Raw genomic sequence first — 19,607 nt, 5'->3', positions numbered from 1 at the left:
GCCTAGACAAACCTAAAGAGGATTTAGGACGCTATTTGGATCAAATATGTAATTGCTCAATAATGAATAATAAATAAATAAATAAAATAAATAAATAACATCTGCATTCCCTGGATGAGATTGTTTCTTGAAACAGCTAAGACATAAAAACTAAACACAGACCGCAAAATCTGTCAGTTCTAAGTATTACCTAATTACGAGGCTTGCGATCCATTCATGCCTCTAATAAATAAAATTATCTTCCCCAGCCACTCGGTAAAGATGTCCCGGTCCCTCGTTACTCATAATTACAGTAGCCCAACCACTGAAACGGTTTACCCTAACCATTCCTAGCTTAGTCAATTTACATGATAAAAAGCAAACCCGCAATATTGTCGTGAACACAAAAGTACGTCGAGTTAGCGGATGCTCGTATAATTTACGACGGGTAAAAATACAGCAGGACATGACAAATTACCCCAATCTTTGGGACAAAAAACACACATTTCACAGTCGCATCGTCATAGAAGATTATAGACTAAGAGCTAGTGAACTCCAGACCTACGTTATTTTATAAAAGCTGAATGAAAGTTTGACACTTCATAATCCCAATATAGGTAAGAACGTTTGCATTATGCAGTTTGGGTCATCGTGGCTTTGTCGACGTTCTTACCTATGTTGGGAACATGCGCTGACAGACTTTCAGCTTTTCTAAAATAACGTAGGTCTGGCGTTCACTAGCTTCTAGTCTATTAAGTTTCAGAATCAGGTAGGAAATGAAACAAAAGTTTTGTATTTATATGAGTAACAAAATAAACTGTATAATCAAGAATTTACATTTAATTTCCTTGAGTCCAGTTTTAAAGCACAAATCAAAAATATACGTCATCATTAAATTAGTAATACATTGAACAATTACTTTATTTTGTTGCGAAGCATAAATTTATTTCTTCAATTTACACTTCTTGACACACTTCGCCTACAGGCGTCATACTGTGGTCATACTAAGCTTTTTAGGGTTCCCTACCCAAAGGGTAAAAACGGGATCCTATTTTTATTGTATCTTGAGAGCAATGTTAATTTCATTATTGTTTATCAATCAGACGGACATTCTTTTATTTTACTCGCATCAACATTTTGCAATCGACGCCATAATTGTATCTTAATTTTAGACATTTTATACAATTTTCCTTATTTATAAACATTCATAATTTCCAATTGTACAGGGCTACTCAAACAATGCCAATACTAGCACTCGGAGATTAATTTATCAACCACCATTAAAAAGTGAAAACAATTTTCTTGTTGTCAAGCAGCGCAGCTGGATCTACCTGATGCCTGACAGACTTAGTAATAATATAAAATCTTTATCATAAAGATTCAGAACGGCACCAATTTCCTGCTTGTCATATACAATAGTCGAGCATTATCTAGGATGAAAGCTTTATACGATAACAAGATACGTATAAACAATCAACATACATGTTCCACATCTTGAAAACCGTCTCTTTAATCTTAAAAGTCTTTAAACGATAACGTTGGCCTCTTTGAACAAAAAAACAAACTGACTGTGATGTCAAATACATCACATACATTGTTCGCTCTCTCTGCCTTCTCCTAGAAGTCCAGCCCCCTTAGACAAAACGCACTTTTTGATCGAATTGAAAATCGAATCCGTCAAAACTCCATACAAAAAAGGGGCTTTTCGACAACTTTTCGACTGGTTTGCAATTATAATTTGCACTTTGTCTAGACCCACAGGATGCAATGTATCATACATTGATCGGTAACTTCACAAAAAATGCTGCGTCACACTTCTGCGACACTTTTTTAGTCACACGTAAGTCGTCTGCAGTTCTGTGGTGGAACTTGCTCTTGGTGTAGGAGCACACCTATTCCTGATCATGTGCCCGAAAGTGGTTCTGAACTGGCGGGACATGGAGCAGTAGAGGACGAAGTTGATGGCCCCGTTGAGGAGAGCCAGTGCATCCATCATCTCCCCGAAGAGATCGTAGCAGCGCTTGAAGAAGCAACGCCCCAGCACTCCGCTTAGAAGACCTGGAACAAGAACTTTGGTTATACGGAGTGTATAAGTCCTTAAATACACTAAGGTAAGGAATATTCTGGCAAGGTCTAGGTTCTTTTGACAAATACCAACTTCAGTAGAAGTCATGGATGTGTACTTAGAAATTTCCACAGCTTTCATTAATACTGTAAGGGATATATGACGGGCTTGGTGCGTAGGCTCAGCGTTGTGTCAAGGATTAATTTACGTATTTTGTTACCTAACCTTCCCTACTTTAATGTGCAGGCATAAGTTCTCCGCGTAAAAAGTAACCATAATTGCATGATTTTTTTGATGTTCTGTATGTGCAATTTTAGAATCTTATTGATTTCTATTTCAATCTAATTTGGAACAGAATTCGGGAAGGTTGAAGTTATACCGCTGTATATCATCGCTATGCAATACCACAATATTGCTCCATTACTATTGTATCACGATCTTCAACATGTTTGAAATCTTTAAATCGTTGCGAATCCGGGATTAGCTCGTTGCAATCAACAGTAGGCAGCTAACGGATTCTCTCAACTTTGTTTACAATTCCCAATTTATTGATGACTGAAGTTCCACAAGTTTTTATTCGCGTATTTTCTAAAATAGGTTTTTATACATATTTCCCGTGTTCAATGAGCCTTGTGTATCTGTCAGTGGCGGGTTTGTTTATAAACCCAACGACTTTGATCTAATCGGATATGAAATTGAAATTGACGGGCAAAACAAACTTATTATTAGACCAGAATTGAAACCAATGAAAATATTTTGATCTTCTTTGCTTTTTTATTGATCTGCACATAAAATTTGAATAATTGATGTACGGATTTAATCGATCATAAAGCTTATAAATAAATCTTTGTTACATATTGACGCATAACCTTGACAGCCTGTAATAATGATCTTCTTTGTCTCGTCTCCACTGCTCTGACCTATGTCATATTGTATGTTTTGGTGAGTAGATACACTTCGCAAATTATGTCGATGCAATTCGTCAAAAAGTCCCACGTAGCCGGCTGCAGCCATCCACTACAGCAAGTAGACATGTAGGTATGACGCCAAGAAAAGTTAAGGACAGACGATTAGCATATCAATTTAATTCCTATGGGTATCTTTTGTTAGTTGTGGTGCTACTTTTCAACAAAAATGTGTACCTACTCTGATGTGCTGTACCTCGAATAAAATCTAAATCATCATCATCATCATCATCTTAGCCATAGGACGTCCACTGCTGAACATAGGCCTCCCCCCAATGCTTTCCATAATCTAAAATCTAAATACCTCACCTAATATACCCTGCGGGAACTCCGTCATCAGGAACAGGAGGAGCACCGCGACCAGCATCTTGGTGGTCCGGTCGGTGCGCCGCTCAGCCTTCGATCTCTTCGTAGACTTCCTTGTGAACACGTTCTTTTTAGCATTGCCGTTCACTATAGTTGGGCAGGCGTTATACCTGAAAGGAAATTACTTTGTAAACACACTAGAAGTGTATGTTCGTTGGCTTGAACATGTTGATGGGTAAGAACCTCTTGAATGCTATTTAGTTGTGCGGTCAGTGAGCAAGCTTTAACTGATAATTTTACTAGGTTGCCAATTGATGTCTTTATGCCAAGGTAAGATTAGTTGCCCAGCAAGCGAAAGTTTGGTGTAAAGTGAAAATATAATCAAACCATATCACTGCTGGACATAGCCATCTCCTAATACACCTTCTGATTTGGAAAACAGAGTTATCTCATATCAGACCATATAAAAATCATATTCTGGGGATAAGTAGAATAGGAATAAGCACGTTCGTTACTCGTTTTCTCTCTAACACGATGGGTTTAGAAATTTCGACGCGTTTGAGACAGCGTTTAGAACCTTACCCTTTCAAAGCTTTCTTCCTGCTATTAGCTCGGTACAACGCCCGAATGAGCCAAGCACTGATCAGCGTCAGGATGACACACGGCAACAGCTTGATGAGCACACCATGCACCCAGAAGTTGATCTGGTACAGAGTCCCATCGTAGTCTGAGTCCACGTAGTACACCTTCGTAGGAATGGTCCCAGACTGGTCCACAGTGAAGTCATTGTGGATTGTGAACACCTGTGGAAAATGAACTTTAAATTGGCTTGAATTAAACACAGAAAGCGTTAACGCTTCAATTAACAACGAGTTCATTTTTAGAGAGAGAAAATAGCAGCGTTGGAATTTTTTCCCTAAAATTTTACGACCTACCAACTTTCCACATTTTTGCATAGTTAAAACAAAAACTTTCAGTACTCATTTCTGGGAAGAAATCGGAACTGTTGTTCTGAGAAAGCTCAGCCGTTATCTACGCTTTGTTTTTATTGTGCATAATATCGCAAATGGAAACTGTTATGACAAATAAGTGCATTGAACCTACAGGCTACTTCCTTATTGTTTCTTCTTTGACTCAATCATGGACATGATCGATGAGTCAGTATGAATCGTCGCAATCCACAAATGAAATACATAATTTAAACAATAAGGCTAGATATCTTATTACAATAGACTGATGCGGTTTACAGACCAAGAGCTTAGTTATAAGTTTAGTTTAGCTCGCATATAGCTCTCAATATTCTGTAGTTTTCAGTTTGCACACAACTATGGAAAACTTCTTCTTCGCTTCAGCTATGCTCTCTGTCTGCAACCGGTTAAAATGACGGATTTGTTACATAATGTATTTTCAATGAAATATGACACCAAAACCACTAGAGCTAAAGATAAATGAAACTGTTTATTCAACACCCATCTGTTGAATTATGAATGTGTATTTAATAATCTAATTGAGTCGAGTTGTTCAAGGCACGCAACCGTTCCCGAAATACACTCAAACCGCAAGAGCTTGATGGCTTCCGTGCCGTTTATATTGTTTACGCCCTCATAAACCTCGAAGAAATCGATTAATCTAAGGTGCGACTTTGTCTTACCACAGCCCGGAGAAAACAGACTGTGCAGTTGTTTAAAAATCTGATATTAAAGTTTTACGACTTCAGCTATCATAAATTCTTGGATATTTATCGGTGCACTCTATAACACTGATCGTTTCTGTTTTGAGGAAGATCGTAAACAAACTGAAAACCATATCAAATGAATGTTAGTAAAACATAAATTTTACAGATAAGAACAGGGTAACATCAAACTATCCATAACTGCTGAATTCATTTACTAGATCTCGAACCTTATAATTTATACATGAAATTCCGATTTTTTTTTACGAGGTGATAGGCCAAACAGTCTTTTTCTTGTAGAAAAATGTTAAATTTTAAGGATTTTTGCTATAGGTTTTAAAGTAATAGTAATAAAGTAAAGTAATAAAGTCTTTATTGTGTATGAACAAAGGTTACAAGGGTTCTAAATCGGTTCGGTTTTGGACTCTAACATGATACTGAGCTACCTGTGTGATCGAATCAGAAATGAGGAGATGCGTAGGAGAACCAGAGTGACTGACATAGCCCGCAGAATCGCTAAAATCAAGTGGCAGTGGGCGGGCCACATAGCTCGTAGAGCTGATGGCCGCTGGGGCAGGAAAGTTCTCGAGTGGCAACCACGAGCCGGAAGACGTAGCGTGACAGGCCTCCCACTAGGTGGACCGACGATCTGGTGAAGGTCGGGGAAGGTGCCTGGATGCGAGCGGCGCAGGACCGGTCTTTTTGGAAATCCTTGGGGGAGGCCTTTGTCCAGCAGTGGACATCTTTCGGCTGAAACGAACGAACGAATGAACTGAGCTATCAGTTTAAAGGATTTATGTCTACACTAACACTCTGTATTAAAGACAAGCAAGAATAATTGTATGTATGTTTAAACATTATTATGACTGGCTGCTTAGCACTCAACATTTTTAAATTAATTAATTCATCAATTATTCAATTATTTTGATTCACTGGCTGTTTTATTCGATATTGTAGCTTTGACTAGGCATTGCGGTAATTGTTTGTTCCACGCCATCCGAACCTTTATCAATCGCGAATAGTCTTCCGCTAATCTATTAATCTTGGCAACAAATTAGTTACGAACTGTTACTAGTTAACTGATTTATTATTATCATCGTCTTCATCATTTTAGCCTGTAGCTAAAATGACGCTGCTGAACATAGGCCTCCCTCAATGATTTCCATATTGCCCGGTTGGTAGCGGCCTGCATCTAGCGCCTTCTTTCCGTCTTTAAGAGGTCTTCGGTTTTCCGGTAAGTGGCTGATACACTGATTTTTTTATTTTATTCTCGTAGACTTAAAATGAAATTCTGGGGTCGTAAACTAGAATATTTAAAGAGCCATACATTACATATATTTAGGCGAATTTATGGGATTCCCTTGACGATAACCAATGCCAACTCCAATCGCCAGGTATACCCATGAGCATCCACGAGTTTTCTCATAAATTCCCTCAGGATAACGGGGAACGATTATAGCATGCTCTTCCCCTCTCCCACTTACTGATTTAATGACAGTGAGGAAGCCTAATTGAAACGATAAATAAGAAACTTTTAACGTAATGAATCCTTGATGTTAAGACTGAAGACGTGATTATGTAAACAACATCTCGCACATTGAAATATAAGTAAGTACTCGTAATATAAGTCACCCTAAAGGAAGCAGACAGGATGTCGAAACCATTTTTTTTTAGAAAGTTCTATTGGGGACCTGTCAGACCCCGGCAGGAAGAAATCGCTTCCCATCCGATTTTAATGAGTTATGATTTTTTATGTAGTTTTGATATATTCAGTTGTTTTATTGAAACTTTACAATAAAGTGATTCTCAGCACTTCCCTGGCGGGATCCAACTTTCTGAAAAAACATTATATCCGTCTGGTCTATCACCCTGTATTTTAAACTACTTGAAGTAATCTACTTACAAAGTACGAAGGTATGCACAGTATGGGCGGGAGGATGAAGCTCGCTAGAATCGCGGCGGTGCACCGGCGATCCGTGCACAGAGACGCGCTGTATGAAGGGTACCTGGAACAAACAAGGATTTAGCAACTCCGAATTCATTGTTTTCACTAACTTCGTAGCGCTTCTGCAATCTAGGTAATTAACGACCGGATTCGTTAGCACGTTTAGGTAGAAGAGGATTTTGACTGTTAAAATTGTGGTTAAATACCTGCCTTGTTATGCATAAAAAAAAGAATAATATTGTGTTTAATTCAATAATTGTGCTATACGTAAAGCTGGAACCTTTATGCGAGCAATAATGATTAAAGTAACGTAGTAAGTACGTACTTAAAGTTATTTAAAGTACTATAGCACGCTGTATTTTCCGCTATATTCTATTAGATACGATAAACACTTTATCGCGTTTGTTTACTGTTCGACTTTCGCAAACAACAACAAACCCAAGTGACAAAAACTTAAGCAAATTGTAAATCCGATTAGTTTTCCGACACAAAATTCGGTGTTTTTCCTGTCCCTTCCATCTTGTACTTCGTAGAAATACAAAATCCTTTCAAAGAAGGCATGTCTAATGATGTGTGAACTGATCGCCTTAAAAGGGTCGATGCGTAAGCGAATTGCCCCGTCTGATTATAATGCATTAGGGTCCAGTACTAGAGGGCTGACAGTGACCTCAGATAGCCTACATGTTTGTTGGTCCTTACTCCTTAGATCCCATAAGTCCCTCGGGAGTTACCCAACTTTCATTGGTTACACTGGTTAGTTGTCGATCCTGTTTTCACAGGAGTTGCAGTGACAAAATCAAAAGATACTCGCTCCGTATCTCCAAATTACTTCAACCAATAATGTAAGAGCCAAGGCACACAATGTGTTGCGACGCCGCAGCGTGAAGATTTCGCCGTATCTCGCAACGTGTGCACACCACAGACATTTGTATGTAAGACGACGCAGCGACACCGCTCCGGAACCACGTCCCAACTAATCGTGTGCTTTCGCTTTAATGCAGTGTAAAGATGACAATATTTGTAATAACTTACTTGATCGCCAGGTACCTCCACACAGCGAGGGACAGCGTGAGAAGTATGGAGGCTGTGTGAAGAATCTGCGTGAAGTGCATGTGGAACAGCATGTACACCGCCCATGAGTACGGGTAGTCCTGCTGGCCGGGCAGCAACTGGTGACAAAGACATCAATAACATAACGTCAGCGTATTACACTTGAATGCAATGTCTAAGTAGCTCAGATGGAAGAGCAGTCACCCGGCAAGCGAAAGGTCGTGGGTTCAATTCCCGCCTTAGGCAGTTAAAGTTATTTTAATTTAGTTTCAGCACCAATAAGGACCGGTCGTCGTGGAAATCCTTGGGAGAGGCCTTTGTCCAGCAGTGGACGTCTTTCAGCTAAAACGAACGAACGAACGAACCAATAAGGCTGGTTTAAACACAGAGATAATCGCGCGGTTGATGGCAGTTCTCGTACCTTTGGACGAAATCGTAACTGCACGGTTACCGCTTCAGTGAGGGATAGTACTATTTATTACTGTAAATCTAAAGCCAATGTATTTTTGCTTTAATTTGTTTGGTTTTCCATGTTCCAATGTATAAAAGTTCAAAAGCAATACCTAAGTACCTTTTAAGTGAAGCAGTTTGTAAGAAACCATACGTAGGCATGCTTAGGCAGTATTACCTCCGAATACTGAGAATTGGCTGAAAATCAAAGCCAGTATAGCGCAGAAATTTAAAAAATATAGTTAGTAAGTAGGTATTAGCGTCGAACAAAACAGAACCGAAAAATTGTTAGAGAACTTCTTTCTAACTTTGATGATGTAGCGTAATAAAAACTTAATACAAAGCTACGTAAGTACGCCTACTCGAACGTAATGTAATTTCTTCATAACGTCAATCAACTAATTCTGCAAAACAGATGCGGCCATGTTTAAATTTTGTAACACAGCAGAACCCATTCTGCCGTGTTACAAGTCTTTTTAGGAATAATTTACTCACGGTTAAATCATTACTAAAAAGAATATTTAAAAAACATCGTTTTTACATTAACTAAGCTTTGGTTCCGCGTCATTTGTTTCTCTTTACAAAATAATTATATTTCGGTATGTTGGACAATTTTAATTACCTTTTAATTGAAGGACCTGGCTAAAATAGCAACCCTCATAATAAAATCATTTGTATTTCATGAGAACTCATCTAATTAAATGGTCTCTAAACAATTCATTAGAAAAGGAAAATTATCATTAATCCGTAACGGTAGAAGGTAGACTCGTTAAATATGCAATCATATAACCACAAAATATAACTCTGTTTAATTTAAACTATTTGATGTCACTTGTTTCTTCTGCTTACTTATTTTACTTTAACTTTGACAAACGTCAAAAAGCTGTCAAACTCTATACACAAAACAACGGTTATCGCTATGGTGACGGTCAAAGTTTGGTGGTCCAACTCAGCCTTAGGCTGGGTGCCACCATCTTACTTTAACTTTAACAAACGTCAAAAATCTATCAAACTCCATACGAATAACACCGGTTATCGTTAAAGTTACGATCAAAGTTAGGTGGTGCAGCAACTCAGCCCTAGACTTTTCTGTCCATGTTCTACATACTTTAGACTGCCTGAAACCACGCTAACGCTTGTGTGCTTGTGAACACATGCTTAACTTGCATATTCCGTCATGCATAGTCATTCAAGTACCACTACATTCAAAGGATTTCCAATTTAATCTTAACCCTTATTAACCCACTGGCAGTAGACGCTCATATTTCACGTGGCTCTAAAGCAATTCGCGAACTGTAATACGTCTCTGCATGTGTAATAACCGTAATTTGAAACAGATTATGAGTTGATAGTTTGGGGTTCAAAATTTACAACGTAGTAGGGCGAATTTGAGCGATATTGGCCCAACGTTTTAGGTAGCGGCAGCGGTCTGTCGACTAGACTAGCTAGACTATTATGGTGGATCTCTATGCACTAAAGTACGGCCAACTAGCGATACAAAAGGTCGATACGACTGTCGAGTTGCCAATATATTCTGTCTCTTCCCATCTTGTGTATTTGTCATAATGTCTTGTTCTCCCGCCAAAATATGTCAAAAGTCAGACGGGTTCACTCATGACATTGGGTTTGTTTACATTTGGTATCGCTTCTCGTTGGCCGTACTTTAGGTGAATATTTATCTTACCTGGAGAATTAACGGAAATTATCCAGTAAACTTAAAAAAATAAAACACATTTATAGGAAGTAATATTTTTAAAATTTTAATAGATCTCATTATTTGCAACCATCTTCAATTTTAAAATACCTAGCCAAGATACAGTAGATAAAATGACTATGGTGCAAAACAAACAATAATCTATCATTTTAAATACAGAATTAATAAAGTTTTACTGCAAACCAAAGGAAAATAAAAGAAAGAAACATCAGCTCCATCAAATAAGACATTCGATCAAGAAGACCTCAAAGGAAATCCACTGTCTAAGCAGAAATAAATTGCCCAGGATTGCACAGGTCAGGCTCTGCGGGCAATCGATCAAAATTGGCTCAACGAGATGCAGTCGAGAAAAGATGGTTATGGCTTGACCGAGTACATGTACTGCAAATCAAGTCCTATAAATTTCACATCTACGTATTCCAGTGAGAGGCAAAAGATACTACAGTAAGGAAAGAAAAGACACAAACAAGATCATTGTACATTGTACGGACGTGTAAATAAGTGCACTAAAAAGGGCTAACATAAAGAATTTTGGATTTGAAAAACTGTTATTTTTCTAGTAGTTAACCAATATACTTGTACACCATGCTTGTACAGTCAATTTCACGTTCTCTCTGAAGTTGTTTCATTCAATAATCATAATAGGTAAATAAAATCCTATTTCCAGGAGACACCGCTCTTCCTTAGAATATTATTTGTGCTTGATTTTATACAATACTTTGACAAATACTAATAGGTACTACTAATACTTTACTCTTTATTTTCACACCGGTAATTCTATACACTAATTTGATTTCAATAAATTTATACGTTGGAAATAAGCCAATCAATTTCTATTGTCTAGTTTCTCAGCACTCAAAGGCTTAACTACTTTAGACATCATCAATAAGTGCTCGTCGTCTGACTCTGAAGTTCTGAACTCTATACAATTAAATAAGCAAGCACCTTAATTGTTTATTAGCTGTTAATTATATCGAAAACAAAACTTTGACCGCTTCTACTCGGATCCGCAATTAAACAAAGAATCTCGAAATGAAACTGCTTCTCTGCGAAAAGTTTAAGACAGACATTTAAACATTAAACATTATACCAAAGTTATAAAGGTAAAAGGTTATCGAGTTTCAGGGTTAAATAATAATAAGGCCAAACTGAAGTTTGTTGCAGAGGAAACGTACTCGTATATTGTTTCCAAATTTTAATTGAAATATCATGGGTTTATCTTACAGTGTCTTCGTTGAAATTCCAGAGATAACTTAGTACGTATCAGTAATTTATTGCTAGCTTAATGAAATAGTTTTGGGTTTACATGCGCCATGGCATTTCTCTAAAATTCAAATTGGAGTAAAAATTTTACTTATTTCGAGTGGGGTTTGCAACCATAATAACTTTTTCTATCTGATGAGAGTCGCGGGAGGTGCCTGGATGCGGGCGGCACAGGGCCGGTCGTTGTGACAATCCTTGGGGGAGGCCTTTTGTCCAGCAGTGAACGTCACTTTTGGCTGAAACGAAGCTTTTTAATAAAAACTGGTCAATGCAAGTCGGACTTGCGCACTGAGATATATATGTATACAATCCTGACTCAGCCCTTTCCCAAATATTGCATGTCTGCATTTTCTGCGTTCACATGGTCCACTTCGAAATATTTATTGTATAAAGAGATCTAACTCAGCAGTTTAGGTTCTCCCATACTGTAAAGTAACGTGTGATCTATTATTTTATTGTTTTTGTAATGGCAAAAAAGTAACATAATTTTTACACTAAGGAAGCCCTTATAACATACCCTAGCTGTATATTCGTATTGCGTTAAATCCAGAAAATAATAAAATCTTAATCGACAGGCAAATGAACTAAGAAGTGGTAATAAGGTGCCGTTCTTCCTTTTGAAATACGGGACCCAAAGGAAAGAAAAAGCGACAAGCGACATTCCATTAATTTATGAGCTGTCCGTTAGATTACGAGGAAATAAAGCTTTCAAAAATATAATCTGTCATGACTATGTGAGTCTTTTGAGGAAACCTGACGACTAGGTAGATACTACCTAAGTATATAAAAAGCATGATCATTGTTGGTAACTTTTATCATACGAGTATTAAGAATAATTATGAATATAATATTTTGTATTTTGCTTTTGGCATGTTTTTTTCCTAATGTTACATCACAAAATGGTTTACGGATCTTTAGATTATAATATCCTCCTAATTTCCTAGATTTATATCCTGTTCTTGATCACGGAACGTACGACAAAGTGCTAGTTAAATATGTTAATGTTACGTACGTATCTGTCTACTGTCCTCCCTCTCCCTAGGTAGTCTAGAAAATCGTTTTGTGTGATGTGCAAAATAAAGGTGCCTGCTTATCTTCAAAATTATCTTATTAATCTAAGTACTTCTTTAAAATAGCATTTCTGTAAAATCTAGATTCTACTGTTTCAATTGAATGCTTGGCAGGAGCTGTAGTTTAAAGAAAACTCTTGTTTGTTACTTTTTGCTCCATCCTTTGGAGACGACCTTTTCACTGGAACTCGGCGCAAGAAAGTCTTTGAAATATTCAACTGTTGTTCGTTGAAATTGATATTGAGAGATTTCTAGTAACATCTCCATTTACCGAGATAGTGCTCACAAATTACGAACTACGTGTTAAAATTTAGCTATCTTTCTTTTAGTCCATACAACTTCTGCTTCTTCTGTCATATGCATAATTAAACAAGTGATAAAAACATCTGCAAGATGCCTTTGCTTATTTTTATAACGTATTAAAGTATAATCTCACCGGTTTAAACAAGCATAGAGATTTACTAACACCACTTTGATAAGTAAAAGGTACATTTGTTTTATTATTTACATGAGTCTTTAATCCATGCACTTTGTGTCATTTACTGTAGTTTTTCCTACATATATTGAATAGTCAAGTCTAGGGTAACCTTGACAATAATTGAAATAAATAATAGCGATCCCTTAGTTAGATTACCAGTAAGCTATAAGTAAGGTAAGCCACTTTTATAGACAGTATGAAATTAGAAAGATTAAGTACCCTTGTAGTGGACCCTAAATATATCACCAAAGAGTCCAGTTTTGAATTATTTAAGTTGAAAGCAATATTTCAACATTTTCAACGGCAAATCCGCAAAAGCCCTGAACATTTTGATCGTGCGCCTGCTGTAAGCACTCCTATCACTTAATTAACTCCAGCCCTTTAGTTTTAGTCGTTTAATGAGGGTTGCATTAAACTATTAGAAGAGAGTGATTTGTATAGACATTAATTGATTAAGTAAGCCTAAAGTCCGCCATTTTGTTTTTTATTTTTTCAATTTATCATAGCCAGTACGAATACACAGACGAATCTAACGACACCTCTCACGCTAAAATCGGTCAAGCCGTTTAGCCTTTGCCAAAGAAATACGAGTATACATACATACATACGTCGTCGTTTCAGCCAAATGACGTCCACTGCTGGACAAAGACCTCAAGGTTTCCCACAATGCACGGTCCTGCGCTACAACAAGCGCTAAGTGGACAGTACCAACCCACAATAAACAAAAAACTCCTCCAGCAGACTTACCAGGTATCTGTAGATGGCGAAGGGCACGTACTCCATCATGACGAAGACGTCGGCCACCGCCAGCCACTTCAGCAGCCGGTTGATGGGAACTGCCGCTAGGTCCCGCCGCGTCAGCACTGCTACATTGAGAATATTGGCTAAACTGCCGAACAGGCAAACCTAGGAAACAAAATAAACTTTTACCAAAGAAATAGGTAATTATCCTATCTATCGGGACGGGATGTTCGTGTGAACAATAATATTAAAACACTTATTACACAACTAAACGGGATCCTGCAAAAAACGGGATGTCTTAACTCAAACGTGAACTAGTGTCACGTTACAAAACAACACTTAAAATTCGTTACTTTTAAAGAATATTGAAATTTAAATGATAAAAAGACTATACTTGATATTAAATATAGTTTCGACTTTCGAGCTACTCGTACGAGTGTAATAAGTATCTACTTTAAATCTAGATTTTAAACAGAACATAAAATTTTACTAAATTAAATTAATGCATTCATGTGCCAACAATACCAAACTATACAAGTTCAACATGCAATTAAGCAACGACATGTCGCGTCGTATGACATGGTAAACAACCGACCGAAATAGGTTTGATTTATTGTTAAACGATGTGTTTGAATAGTAATGGAAAGGTTTTATTTACCATTGTGCTACATTAACTTAACGACTTTGGGCTGAGACTGTTTTCACATTAGCGCGTTAGGGTGAGGTCCCGTCATAATAAATGTACGCTGCGAGTGACGTTTTCCATATATTTTTTATGACGCGACGCAGCGCAACGTATTTGCAGTAATCGTGTGCTCGCCACAGATATTTCTATGTAAGATGACGGAGCGACACCGCTCCGACGTCGCACCGCCGCCGCAACGCATCGTGTGCTCACGACCAGCAGCACGGCAGCAGCGGATTCCTGCCTTAACATTATAAACGCCGCTGCCGTACTGTCATAATAGTTAGTAGGAAATTATCAGCAACCCAACTGTCACGCGTTTGTAGCGCTGCTAAAGTCGCATAAATATAAAAGCGCTCCAAATGCTCGTACTTATGTCATAGTCAAAGGTCGATATGCAGTCTCTTCGCGGAATGACTGGTCTATCCTAGGTTTGACCAAAGCCTACAGGCAAACCCCGAAGTGAATTCTTATTTCGGCCTTTGACTAAGTCAAACCTAGAAGTGCCTAAACTGTTCAGTCAAACGTCGAAACTAAAATAATCTGTTTCGGGCTTTGCCTAGTCAATCCTAGAAACGACTGGCAGACTCGGTCAAAAGTAGACGGCAAATAGAAAACCGGCCAAGTGCGAGTCGGATTCGCTCACGAAGGGTTCCGTGAGACTTTGTTGTTGTATGAAAGATAAATATTTATTTTATTTTAATTTTATGATTTATTTTTAAAATAACTAAATATTAAGCCACTAAATATTATGTGAATATTTCAAGGGTTCACCTGTTTACGTTTTAATATCGAGTAGAAAACTGCAACAAGTCACGTTTGCTGTATGGGATGGGAGCCCCTCTTAAATATTTAGAAAGAAAGAAAGAAAAATATTTATTCGATGCAAGTAGGTACACAGCAAGATAATAACTAAAACTATTTATTTTTAAGGTGAATAAAAACTAAATATTTTGAGAATGATTCATGAGATACGAGCTTGGTGACAGACACAACCTTTAGCGAAGTCTACTATAACTTCGCTAAAGGTTGTCGTTAAGGGTCGCTTTTTTACTCTTTATCCTTTAATTTAAGGTAACAGAACCCTAAAAATTAGTAATTTCAAGATCGATCTAGAAACACTGACATACAACCTCAGTAAATAAGTTTAGTTACTCGTACCTTCAACAAAAGAGACAGCTGCGCGTGCGCGTGAAAACCGACCGTAACGCCTATGCAATAAGTTCAAGATCAGAATGAAGTAGGTATAGTTTAGTTTAAAGTCTTAATTGAGGTTTGACTAGTCAAACCCCGATTTCATTAAATAGAGTTTCGACCTTTGCCTGACCAAATTAGTTACTCCTAGGTTTGACTAACATTATTTAGTCAAAGGCCGAAATGTTTGGGCTTTGACTAAGACTTCTAGTCAGACCTGAGGATTGACTAGTCAAACCTAGGAGTGCCGGAACTTCGAGGTTTGACTATAACACTTATAACACAAACACACCCCTAACGGGATTAGAACCTGCAACATGTCGGATACGCGAACTCAATTCCAAGAGCCGTCAATATATTTATGTTTATTGAAGCTAAAGCAACAACTGACTTGTATTCGCCGCGCGACATTGCGGCGAATTTGCATTATACATGAACCCTTCAATCGCTCTGTGGCCTCTGACATTATAATTTGCATCTTTAATCAGTACAAAACAACGCTCTTTATTTTTAGTGCAAGAATTATAATCTATACTTAATTTATAAAGAGGAGAGATTTGTATGTTTGTATTGAATAGGCTTAAGTGAAGAAATAATTACAAACATTAAAATACTGTAGCACAGGCTTTAGGTAGGTTGTATTTGGTTTCAGTAGAATCTTAATAACGTAATTTTGTTTTTAACAAATGTGATGCTTCAGCCGTCTTTACCTACCTTACTAATGGTTTTGGGCTATATTTCACCGGGACACCATGGCGGCGCAACCAGTCGCCGCTACCAACAAAATGTATACAGCTTTGCGCAACCAAATGGACACCAGGTGAGTAACTTTCTATAGAGCTGTATACATTTGTTGGTAGCCGGCGACTGGTTGCGCCGCAATGGTGTCCCGGTGAAATATAGCCCTTTGTCTTCAATTATAAGAAAATTCACCAAATATCGGGTGTCAATTTGATAAATCTACTTAGAAAGCAATTTAACGAGCCCATGCAATTTAAGGCACAATAATTTATTTACTCTCACATAGAACCGTGGTACAAAATAGTTTTAAGAGATCTCATCAGCGATCAAAAAGTTGTAACTATAGTTACGAAATGAAGTTATCGACTCTACCTTACAATGATTTACTTACCAACAAACTGACATATCCATGAATACTGTTGTACGCCAAAATCAACTCTCTGAAGTCTCCAGAGCAATACTCGAACCTGTCGCATTCTTTGTACACTGAAATGTTGTATCTGCTCTTCCAATCATTGAGTGCTTTTAATACTTCTCCAAAACTGGCACTGTGGTTGTATCCCCTGTGTTTTAAAAGCGATATGAATCTTGGATCATCGAGGAATGGTGGATCGCTGTAGTTGGTAACAGAGTAGTTCAATCGGGACTCGTCCGTTAACATTGTGACGGAGTCCTTTGTTCATCACTTGAGACGAAGTTCACTGCGCCATCTCATGTCCATTCCGATTATGTGGTATGCGATATCTTCTGGGGTCGGGAAGGTCCATTTTTCTGGAAATAAAAGGAAGGTTTGTAATTTTTATTGATGCGATATTGTATTTATATTATGATACATCTTCTATTATTATAATCTAACAACTAGAGTCGTCATAACCGAACCATTTTGAACCAAAAGTTGGAATAATCAAAGTTTCGCGAGCCCTTCGAAGCCTAGAATCATATTATTATTTCTTTTCAGATAATCAGTTTCATTCAAGCATGTAATAGGTATCACAAACAAACTCGAAACAACTTACTCAATTTGCTTTTTAAATTAAATTATGTCTCAAATTACCTTTAATCAAAGACAAATTACGTTCTTCAAATGTTAAGATTACTGACCTTGGAATCATCAAACAACATGTAATTCTCGGTATTTTTTATTGAATTACAGTACAAACAGTTACAGATACAATAGGCTTTCGGGAAAGGCTGATATTTGAAGACCAATAGATATGTCCCAAAAAGGGCACTGAACTCCTTCATACTGAAGTGGCAGTAACTTAAAACTAACTGCCACTTCACGGTTAATAAATTCCAGCTCTTTTTACCACTTTCAACAAGGGTGTGGAATATCTAATAGGGATATTAACCTAAATGTCATATTCTGTATGTATTTTTGTTAATATTTCTAACATTATAGCATTTCATGAAATATTACGCACATGTCGCATACCCAAATAAATTATCGTAACGAAGAAAATTTATTTTTATTATGTGTTTTCTTGTATTTGACTGTTGAGAAAATAATACTTCATTTAGGTACAATATGAATTTTTCAAAGGGGAAAAAGTAGTTCTTTTTTTCCTTCTTATACTACCACAAAAATAATCAGCGCTACCATAAGAAAACAAAGAAACTAATTAGCGCTAACATTTGCTAGAGCATAAGCTGAAAATGGCGCAAAAACTAAAAACTGCAGTCGGATAGCACAGACTGTGGTATCTTATAATACTTGTAATAGGTGCTATTTTTCAATAATTTCAGGTCAGATTCAAAAATATCTAGACTGAAATAGTTTTAGTACGAAGTCATTATCGGCTGCGGATACGCGCCTTGCAGTCAATCTTACTGCAGCGGATATACAAATCAAATTATTTGAAGTGTCGATGACTGCAGTGTACTGAAATAGATATACGTACTTTTGAGTCCATTATTCAGCTCTTAGCAATAAGCTAGTTTCCTTAAAAAAATTTTTTAGTCCGTTAATTTTAATATAAAAAAGTATTGGACACGTATATTTTTAATTGTCAATGAAACAAATAATTACTAAGTTATAGTGCGTTGAAGTTCCGCGCGACGTCACAAAGTGCAGCACTTTTAGGCACTCACTGACGTCTCGAGCCTTTTCTTTAGAACTTTGGCACGCTTTATCGCTTTACATTTTCATTCGTTTCAAAAAGTGAAAAATACGTGTCGAGTAGTTTTTGATAAGCTAACTGACGGACTAATTAAAACTCTTGCTTTTTTACCCAGGAAACATCCATAATACTTAGGCTGAGTTGTACCATCTTACTTTAACTTTGACAAACCGAATAAAGCACAGGTTAATGTGACGGTTTAAATAAGGTGGTGTAACTCAGCCTTAATCACAATAGGTATTCTCTGGAACTGCTGAAACGATTTGGAAAATTCTTGAACCAATAGAAGGCTACATTTTTTTCTAAGTGGCTCTATCTTTCAGTGACGGATCAAAAATACATCTCGAATAAATTACCCAACTCAGGTTTATTATGTATAAATGCACGTTCTTATCGTCTTTCGTTTCATTCAGTTCGCAAACCAACAGACGAGGCAGGCCGTCAACAAATTTTAAAGGTCATTCTTTCTATTCATTATTTTCTTCCTCATCAAACTTTCTAAAGGGGTTTTATACGTAATCAGAAGAAATGTTTGTTAAAGAATTGTTAAGAGTTTGATTTTTACCAGGAACAAAAAACAATTGGTATTGTGGTTCTTATAAAATATCCACAACAAAATCCAATTATATCACCAAATTAAAAGAAAATAGATTCAATTGTGACTTACTACGTAGTAAATTTATTTATTCCGTGCTTAGGCTAACAAATATTGCTATTATTTTTCACTTTTTGACACTTTGTAATAAATGCAAAATTTTGTGCTGGCCTCTGCCCTAGTATCATAAATATTGGTAAGAAGCAACTTCTCTCAGTCAGTTGGAAAATTCGAAAAATGTAAATACGAAACCCATAATATTAAATTCATAACTTAACTTTATTACAATTCCAACTTTTCCTATAACAGTCGTAGTAGCTGTAACAATGCCAGTGTTGTGCCAGACAACATTGTTATACGACACGATGCCTGTTTGACAGGCCGAGAGCTCAATAGAATGCAAATAGGGTGTTCTTAAGTCTGCGGGCACGAAACTGGCGACGGCCGAGCGATGGCGGGGCGATCAAACGTCCTCACTAGTGAGCGCATAAAAAAATTACATTAAATGGATTGTACAGCGCTCCTAACGGAAACTCTCAAGAACTAAAATTTTCATACATTTTTTAACGCGTTC

The 19,607-nt window shown here is 37.2% G+C and overlaps 1 protein-coding gene across 1 annotated transcript; it reads right to left on the bottom strand.

Moving 5' to 3' along the window:
* Positions 1-787: 787 nt before the first annotated feature.
* On the bottom strand, positions 788-19,381 carry NGR-A20 (neuropeptide receptor A20). Its single transcript, XM_028304116.1, has 8 exons — positions 19,320-19,381; positions 16,710-17,089; positions 13,705-13,863; positions 7,965-8,101; positions 6,891-6,993; positions 3,898-4,118; positions 3,319-3,485; positions 788-2,037 (listed from the first exon to the last, which is right to left on the bottom strand). Exons 2-8 carry the CDS (start codon positions 16,977-16,979, stop codon positions 1,814-1,816), a joined length of 1,281 nt encoding a protein of 426 aa, XP_028159917.1. The 5' UTR covers positions 16,980-17,089; positions 19,320-19,381; the 3' UTR covers positions 788-1,813.
* Positions 19,382-19,607: the final 226 nt, after the last annotated feature.

Source organism: Ostrinia furnacalis, unplaced genomic scaffold, assembly GCF_004193835.3.
Source record: "Ostrinia furnacalis isolate ACB-3 unplaced genomic scaffold, ASM419383v2 OfSCF1376, whole genome shotgun sequence".
NCBI classification, from domain to species: Eukaryota; Metazoa; Arthropoda; class Insecta; order Lepidoptera; family Crambidae; genus Ostrinia; species Ostrinia furnacalis.
This window is presented reverse-complemented; position numbering and strand designations above follow the sequence as displayed.

Bases quoted from the DNA above. Each gene is read 5' to 3' on its own strand.
- NGR-A20 (XM_028304116.1), bottom strand. From the start codon at position 16,979: ATGTTAACGGACGAGTCCCGATTGAACTACTCTGTTACCAACTACAGC. The intron at 13,864-16,709 runs GTAAGTAAATCA...TTTGTTTCCTAG, and splicing joins ATGGATATGTCAGTTTGTTG to GTTTGCCTGTTCGGCAGTTT. The intron at 4,119-6,890 runs GTAAGTAGATTA...CATTTTCCACAG, and splicing joins TGTGCATACCTTCGTACTTT to GTGTTCACAATCCACAATGA.